Consider the following 9,351-nt stretch of genomic DNA (forward strand, 5'->3'; position numbering starts at 1 on the left):
AGGTTGGACGGGGCTCTGAGCAACCTGGTCTAGTTGAAGATATCCCTGCCCACGGCAGGGGGGTTGGACTAGGTGACCTTTAGAGGTCCCTTCCAACCCCCCAAACTATATGATTCTATGACTGTAATTTTGTGCTAACAAAGACTTTTGTCATTACATTTCTCCTTTCCTAGCCTAAGGAAAGATGTCTGTTGTCAGAGATGGTGACTATTTCAGCAGTTTGAGTTTTCATGTAGGCTTGCAACTGATCTGCTACTTGGCTGTTACCACCTAATCCAGAATTTGAGATAGTGGGGTTTTTGTCAGTAGAGCTCTGAACATTTCACACCATTACCCCCGTTTTGTCTATACTGAGAGTGAGCACAGGGAGACACGGGGACATGGAAACCTTCAGTGAAGGTCTGGGTGGAGCTCAGGGAGTTTCCTGCACTGTTCCTTGTATCTCAAAGCCGGGGCAGCTGAATCTGAATCGTTCCCGAGAGATGTTTGTCCTCCTTGTTCTTAAAATGTGCTGGTGATGAAGATTCCAGAACCTCTCTGCACACTTTGCTCCAGTAATTAATGATTCTTTTGTGAAAAAAGCTTTTTCTGATGCCTCATTTAGATCTTTTTGGACAAACTTTTAGTTCCCTGGGGCTTGTTCTATCTAGCATAACCGTGATGTACAGGTTACTTTTTTCTTCACTGTGATTCTGTCTTGCATATTGGAAAACAGTTGTTATGATTTTTGGTCATTTCTTCTCTGGAATGAATTCCAATTTCTTTAACTTTTCCATGTCTTCCAGACTTTTCGTAATTCTTCTTGCTTTTTTCTAGAATCTCTCAAACTCATTTGTGCTGGACTGAGCTGTTGCGCTCAAAAGCAGACACAGTATGTCCCTCCAGTTGGAGTCTGAGCTACAGATAACTGCTCTGGCTATGTATTTCCCTACGAGTTGTACATCTAACTAAGAATAGTTTCATTTATTCCATGTTTATCTGTCACTAAGAGAAACTTGGTCTTCTGAATCCCATTCATTGTTCCTTCCAGAAAGCTATTTGGTTTTACATGATTCCTTTATATTCTCTTTTCATTTATACTCACATGGAGAAATATGATTTACCTATGTAGATCTTGTACTTTCCTGTGAAGCAATCGACTCGGAGGAATTAATGATAAATGAGTTTACGGTCTCATCCAAGCAGTAACTTCCCCCTTTCTAAGCCCCTGCAAAGACTCGCAATTTGTGTCCTTACCACCGCAAGAGCAAAAATTGTTGGGATGAAGACCGTTTCTATGAAAAATTTATGAAGAAAAATAGTATTCCAGTGAAAACTGTCTGTGATGTAACAGCATTATGAGACTTTGAAAACTCCTTGGGCTCTGTGCATCAGCATAAAATTGGAAGAGCAGCGGTGTTTTACTTGCGAAGTGCTAAATGAAAGCAGCTGAAAGCAGGCCGCACAGGAGTGCCTCCCTCTAAGCCTCGGCCACGCTGCCTCCTTCGTGGTGTGCTGGGCAGCTTGCTCTCTTCCTTCATTGTCCCCCAGCCTGAACAAGCTGTGAAATAAGTCTCAGTGAGCTCAGAGTTTTGAACATTTTAACTACAAAGACCTCTCTCCTTGTCACCTCCTTCCTTAACCATATTTTACAGCGGCCACCCCCTGTGCTGGATGTACTGCAAATTGCTGTGGAAAGCTAAAGGACCCCCTTGGTAATCTGAAGAGAGGGAGATCTTTTTTCTCCTCATGAACTTTCACCTCCACTGATGAAAGGAGCCATTCTCAGACTCTGAACATGCACTGTAGCTAGGGCTCAGGGTATGCAGAGGTCTTTTTTTATTCTGTTGAAAATTATATGTGTTGGTGTCCTCCAAGTTGCCTGTTGGTTATTATGATATTGACCAAACTATAGTCATACAAGGACATGAGCTCTAATGTATGTTGTACCGCATCTGGAATAGATATTCTTAGGAATCGGTTCATTTAACTGTTTGCATCTGAACAGTGGGAAGAGGTAGGTGTCTCCTTCATTTATGGGATTTCTTCCGTAGGTGGGACACAAGGATTTGCCAGCAGATACTGTCTGCTATCTCCAGTGAATCTTACGGCTTCTGTGAATGTAGCATGTGCCAAGAATTCAAGTATAAATGAACTGGAAAATTTCCGAGGCTAGCATAGCCATTTCAGTCTTGGTTTTATCAAAAGCTGATTTGTGGATCAAACAAGAGCAGCTGCTGCATTTGCTTCAAAATCTATCTACAACAGTTTCGTCTTTTCTTATTTGTGGATTTCTCCATTCAGCTTCAGCTGCTCACTTTACAAAAAGTTTGCGCAGATTCTGCTAGGTGTTGTCCTACTTATCACATATTACAAAGCAATAGAATGCAGTTTCTTTCGCTGGCCATCCTTGATAGATAGGAATAGCAAATTGTAGCGCTGACTACTCTCCTGCATGTGCCAGATGGTGTCTTTGAGAATACGCTGTAGAGGCTTCCTACGCACCATCCTGCAGATTAAGAATATAAGGCCAGCTACTCAACTAGTGCAAATCAGCAGAGTGCCACTAAACAGATTGTGCAAACCCAGTTTGCATTAGATGCTATCTGACTCATGGGATAATTAATAAAAATTCCTGACGCTTTTTTCAGCTAATTTGTCCTGTCTTCTAAATGTAATAGAAAATTATTATATGCTGCTTGTAGTAAAGCTAATATACAGTACTTGAACAGAGAGGAATTTTTTTCAAGTCATGTTAGAGAAAACAAAAGCTTTGCAATGCAGATGCCACAGTAAAAGTAGTCTAAATATATATAAATAATATTCAAGATACTGTGTGCATCTGAAGTTGCTTTTGAAAAGCATACTGTGCTTTGGAAGCAGTTTATGCAGTATAGACTGCATGTACAAAAAAATTTTGTATTCTTCTGATTTTAGGACATAACTGGGAAACTGAAGTAGGCTTAATATCTGGAGCGATGTACAGATATTACATGTTAGAATAGAAGGAACTGACAAGTGGAAGCTGCTGTCATGACAGTTCACCTTAGGGAATGCTTGCTTTGAATTTTCAGCATTATTTCTAATAGGCTTCCTTTGAGTGAGTTTGCAGATGGTCAGTGTGCTGACTTTGTGATTGAAAACGTATTATAATTGATCCAGCTGTAATCTGTATGTGAGGAGAGTGGTGTGAGTGGTGAAGCAATGAAACCATTTTCTAGGAAATGTATCAATAAGGAATTGTGTCTTTCATGTCCTTTTCTCAAAAATTGCATTTTGCATATTAATATTTCAGAGAAAATTTGGACTGTTTAAACACAATGACAATTATATATATATATATATTCCTTTAAGGCTTGCGGGGGATCACATTCCTAAGATTTTAGATTTTTCTGAATGCTGTACACTCATGTTCTCTTTTACATGACAGTTTGTCTTGCAGATGCTGCTGAACATTCTTAAATCCTGTTTCTATTTATGGTACTGCTTTTAAGTCTGACCTGAGTTTTTTCTTGAGGCCATCCTAAAAATAAAAAAGATAGCTACACATATTAATGTGAATTACACCAGAGGCGTTTGTAGTCATGCTATGTCAAAGCTGTTTTTGCCATGCTTCTAATGCATGATTTTTGACATGAAAGAATTCAGTGTTTCAGCAAGATTTCCAAGCTTATTTGTCCACTTTAAGTAAAGTAACTTTTTTTTTGAGAACAGCTATTATAAAAATACACTAGAGGCACATTGACACGTTCATACAACAGGTAGGAGTAATAACGAATGTTCCTGTCAGTGAGATCTCTGTCTTGCAATTTTAATGGTACCTTTAATATAATACTTTTTATTTGTGTGGTGCTTTTCAAATTACCATACCTGTCCAGTAGCAAAGTTTGGACGGAGCAGTTCTTCTGGTGTGATGTATTACCCTTTATTTCCCAAAGAATATATATGATGTGAACTTCCTTAATGTTCCTGAAAATCTCAGAGAAAGGAACATGTTATTCTCTGTGAGGAATTTATTTGCATTTGGCTTGTTGTGCGTGGTACGTGTGATGTGCGTTGTTTTTGGAAAACAGTATTGCAGCAAAGAAGAGGAAAATATTCTTACATTCATACGATCTTACCATACCATATATGACAACTGATCCTGGGCACACTAATGACAGTTGTTTAGAAAACAAAACAAAACAGCACACCTGAAATATATATTTACAATTAATCTGATAATCCTAATGCATAGATTGCTCACCTACATGTGTATGTTATTCCTGTTCATATTGGTGGTAAGGATATAGTAGATTTCTCTGGAAGAAGATTTCAAATGGTTTTCCTGAGTGCCAGACCAAAACATACAGTTAAAATTTTTGATAAAAGTTTTCCTTAGCCACCTTTATGCTTGAAAAAATCTTCCTTGAATCTCATATAGTCATTTAATACTGTTTCTGTGATCTTACAAAAATGAATTTTAATTCTGGTATACAAAGATTCATCAATGAACTGAAACCCCTCAGAACTGGGGGGCACTATTGCTTGCCATCCTTAACTGTCCCGCACGTACTGCCTCCCCTGTCTAAGCAAAGCTGATGTAGAACCGGGGGTTGGTTTTTAAAATTTTGGCTTCTAATTGCAACTAGTAATGACACTGAAAAACATAAACACCCAACTATTAATTTGAGGATTTCATGGCCTCTTGCTCCTTTCTTACAGCACTTCAGCATCCCAGACACCACCCTTGAGGCTCCAGCTTCAAACCCCATCATTGGTCTTGTCAGATTGTTCTGAAAGCAACCATATACGTACATGCATACATACATCTCCCTCCTGGCTTGCTTGTGCTCTCCTTCTCCTCCTGCACTAGTGCTTTTTGCTTGCGTCTGAGAAAGGGCCAGGCTTTTCTGGAGGGTATGTGAGGGAGTATTCTGGGATTAGAGCTACGTATGGCAATGGGAATGGTACCCCTCCTTCAGTGTGTTCTTTCTGCATGGTGCTTTCCAGTGCTGCCAACATTTGCATACATGTGGTAAGGTTTTTAGTTTAATTATAATCAGGTTATTGCTTTTTAAAATAATGAGGGGACAGTATTCTTAATAGAAGTAAGTGGATCTGCTTTGAGTTGTTTTTTGTTATGATTTTGGAAGCTGCCTGGTATTGATGTAGTGATATTGCAAAGTTTGCATTTCCTTGATAATTTAATTCTGTGTTTTATTGTGTCAAAATGTAAACAGGAATGCAGTTGTCTGTTAAGAAAATAACAAATTAAATATATCCCTGCACATTAATTATAGTCTGATGCAAGCAAAGTTGTTTTTTTTTTTAAGTTCATGATTCACAGAAGCATTGGGATGTAGGATGGATAAATCTTTTACAAATTATTAATAACATATCTATTTTATATTAACTGATGCTGAGAAGTCCACTCAACACTGGGTAATAAAAAACAGTCTTTGCATTGATCAGTTTAATGTAAAATGGGAATCAACAACATTTTTTCTGGTTTTTGTTGGTTGGTGGTTTTTTTTTTGAAGGATGAAGTTGGGCAGAGAAAAAGGCAATGGGTAAGACAGGTATATAAACTTACATGTAAATTGAGTAGCCTAATATAAACTGTGTGTGGAATTCCCTGCTTTTCAGCTATCCAGCTTTAGGACAGCACATCTTTGTGTCTTTGTTTTATTTTTGGAAATAAGAACAAAAAGATGTGTGAATGGCCAGGTATCTAACACTTTTCAGAATTAAATGATGTGTTATCTTTGTGTTTCTTTCAAAGTGACAGATTCTTTGGCCCAGTCTGTAGTCCACCATTTAAGATGGATAATGCAGAAAGATCTTCTTGGCCAAGATGTCTTTCTTATTGGTCCTCCTGGGCCTCTCCGGCGATCTATTGCCATGCAGTATCTGGTAAGTATGTTGGTTTAATTTCTTGGAAACATAGTCATTAATGTCAGTTAGTCATTCCTCTACTAGCCAAATTGTAAAAGGTAGTCCTAGAAAATCTTACAGCAAGCTACTTAGGGGGTAGATAAGTTTCTCCATAAATGTGTTTTCCAAAGTTCAGTTTTTGTTATAGAGGAGTAGGAAGTACAGACATTTTAATACATATTTTTCTGCTTAAACGCCGGGGGGGGGGGGAAGGGTTGGAAAACTGTGTTACCATATGCTATCGCAAATGGAGAAACAGTTTGTTCTAAGCATTATGTATGTTAGAAGATTAAGATATCTGACTACTGTTACAGACAACAAATCGTTTTTGCTTCGTTGTATAAAAAAAGAAACGAAGGAAAGGATTTGGGAGAGGAGTGTTCTGGGTAACATTTGGGAACAGTTATTGTGAGTGATTAGAAAGAGTAGATGCATGTATGATCCTCTCTTGGAATGTGGGAAGGACTTGCCTACGTCCATCTGCATAAACTATGGCAGCACCATGTGCAAAATTTCACATTTAAATAGCCGGTGCCCTTAAATGATCAGAAAGAGGGGGTTGTCTGCCCCAAAAGGTGATGTGGGGAGGACTTTGTCAGCCATGAGCTCTATCTAGAATCTGGTTGGGCAGAAGGATCACAAATGGAGGTGTATAAACAATTGTCATAAAGATCAGCCATTTCTTTAAAAATCACAAGATACTCATTCAAAGACTAGCTCTCAGAGGTAAAGCTGCAAGATTTTGAACTTTGGAAAGAAGAGCAAAGAGTTCTTAATTCAGCAAACCAGATATGCTACTTGATAGCTCGATGCATTTCTTGAAATAAATGAGAAGAGTTGGATATAACCTAAAAAGAGGACTTAGAAAATGCCTGATATCCAGGCATGGAACACAGAATGTGTCTTGTTATTTATACCACTGTTTGTATGCACCTGAGCTATATTAGAAAGGCTGCAGCTTACTGTTTCAATGCCATGCCAAACAATTACGTGAAGGCTGGTCTCTGCATGTGAGCTGATAGATGCTGTGGTCCCTTTAATGAAGCTATGTAAGCCTGGAAAAATTTTATCTGCTCTTGCTGAAAGCTACTACTATGTGTTCATACACAGGGCTAATTGTTGAAGAAAACTCTCCTGTATTTCACCTTCTGGTTTTTTTCCTTTAATTATAAGAAAGTACAATTGTATCTACCTGCAGCATAAAGGAATTGGTGGCTTTGTAACCAATAGGCACTGAAAAAGTGGAAAGGAGATAATTTTCATAGGTTTTTATATCTTTGCTTGATTTTTTTCATACAACTATAGTTAAAAGCTGCCTCTTAAGAGAGATCTGTTAAATATATCATACCTTTAATTGAGGGGTAAGGGCTAAGAGCATTTCAGCATGGATCTGTTTCCTAGCAGGTTGCATGATAACCCAGATATGGAAGTAGCAGGAACATCAGGTATAAATACATGTTGGGTTTTTTTTCCCTTTAAGATAGAAAATTCTAAGTATATCTCATATCGAATCAAAATAACAAAACAATAACCCAAGGGTTCTCATTTTTTAAATAGTCTATAATTTTACAGATGCAGACTGCATCTCATGACATTAAAAGGAGAGAGGATAAGAACAATGTAGTTCACCGGTGTACTGGCAAAGCATGTACAGGTCAAAGCATGTACACAACTACGTCAGTATAAATGTTACTGAGCAGTGAGAGTTGAAGCTTTTCAATCTTTTACGGAAAACTTCTGATTTTTATTCATGATTTGTAGATGCTGATTGTTTTTCAGAGTCCAGAACCAGAAGATTAACTTACAGGATGTTACAGATGTTCAATGGAAAGAATATATAGCTGGTTATTATGTTTTTAGAACAGGTTTGGGGAAAATAAAAGTTTATTGAGCAGAAATTCAAACCATTTTGTTTGAGGCAGAATACACTAAACATTTTAAAAATAAGAGATATTAGATTTTGTTCAGAGTTATTTCAGATCACTGTGCTGCTGCCTAGAGCTCTTTTGTACAATTATACCACTAGGCCTGTTGTTAAAGTTCACTTACTGGGGTTATAGCCTTATTTTTGTAATAACTTCAGACTATTGTCCACAGGAGCTAACAAAGCGGGAGGTTGAATATATTGCGCTGTCAAGGGATACCACAGAAACTGACCTCAAACAGCGACGAGAGATCCGAGATGGTAGTGCTTTTTATCTTGATCAGGCAAGTTGCAGTCACACACCACCTAATTATTGTTTACAGGTAGTTTGAAGGAAGTCATGGTTTATATGGGTGGGTGTCGGTCTCTTTTCCCAAGTAACAAGCGATAGGACGAGAGGAAATGGGCTCAAGTTGCACCAGGGGAGGTTTAGATTGGACATGAGAAAAAATTTCTTTACTGAAAGAGTGGTTAAACATTGGAAGAGGCTGCCCAGGGAAGTGGTGGAGTCCCCATCCCTGGAGGTATTTAAAAGACATGTAGATGAGGCGCTTAGGGACATGGTTTAGTGGGCATGGTGGTGTTGGGTTGACGGTTGGACTCGATGATCTTAGAGGTCTTTTCCAACCTTAATGATTCTATGATTCTATATGATGAAAAATTAGTATGTGGATTACAGACTGACATGTTTCTGATGCAGTTAGAAAGTCTTATATAACACTCTTGATCTCGTTACTACCAAAAATGTTATCTTTACCGAAATCCAAGATTACTCTGTCTCTTCAGAGTACTACAGGGTTGATTTAGGCAGACTATTTTTGATACGCTTCTGTAACGAGGAGTGAGATCCGTTCTGTGCAAGTTAGACAAGCACTTCTCTTGGTATGTCTCTTCCCTAACATTTGTAGCCCGTTAGACGTATTCCTGAAATGAATCTTCTGATCTAGTTTCATTGAAAAAGAGTCTGGTTCATGTATTTTAAGACTGCTCTGTGTTGTAAAACCCAAGCACAGTAAATGGAGACAATTGGGAGACTTGATTTGAAAGCTCACTGCTGATCTGGGCTGAAAGAATGATTTAAACACTCCTGCCATCAGTATTGCCCCAACCCATTAGCTGATTTAGTACAACCATAGAGTGACTTAGATTAGTTAAGGTTTCTCTTTGTAAGTTATCAATGGCATGTCTCCCTTTTGATTATGCAGGTGAAATATACACCTCATTTAGAATGTCTGTTTTCCTAGATACCTAAAATTTGTATACAAGTTAGGTTTCTAATTAAATAGGGTGGGTCAGTTTCTCTAATGCAGTGTGAATTTAAATATGTTATCTAAACCAGTTTTCAGTTGGTGGTGCTATAGAGGTTAATGATATCACCATCATACAAGCGATTTGTGGGTGGAAAGGGAGATGGGAACAGGAGAGGAAAAAGAACCTAAAAGCTTTGTTCTCTGTTTTAAAGAAACATTCCCCCCCCCCCCCCCCCCCCCCGCACCTCGCCTTTCTCCTTTTTTTTTCCCCCTCTTCACTCT

General features: G+C 38.4%; 1 protein-coding gene across 2 annotated transcripts in view; it reads left to right on the forward strand.

The window, feature by feature from the left end:
* The window catches only part of VWA8 (von Willebrand factor A domain containing 8), a 211,062-nt gene that overhangs the window by 20,372 nt on the left and 181,339 nt on the right, over positions 1–9,351 (forward strand). For both annotated transcript variants that reach the window (XM_009275642.1, XM_009275641.1), the window contains exons 3-4: positions 5,744–5,874; positions 7,993–8,103. In XM_009275642.1, coding sequence (XP_009273917.1) covers positions 5,744–5,874; positions 7,993–8,103 — 242 coding nt within the window. The remainder of the gene's footprint in view (positions 1–5,743; positions 5,875–7,992; positions 8,104–9,351) is intronic.

Source organism: Aptenodytes forsteri, unplaced genomic scaffold (assembly GCF_000699145.1).
Source record: "Aptenodytes forsteri isolate BGI_AS27 unplaced genomic scaffold, ASM69914v1 Scaffold172, whole genome shotgun sequence".
In the NCBI taxonomy this organism is placed as follows: Eukaryota; Metazoa; Chordata; class Aves; order Sphenisciformes; family Spheniscidae; genus Aptenodytes; species Aptenodytes forsteri.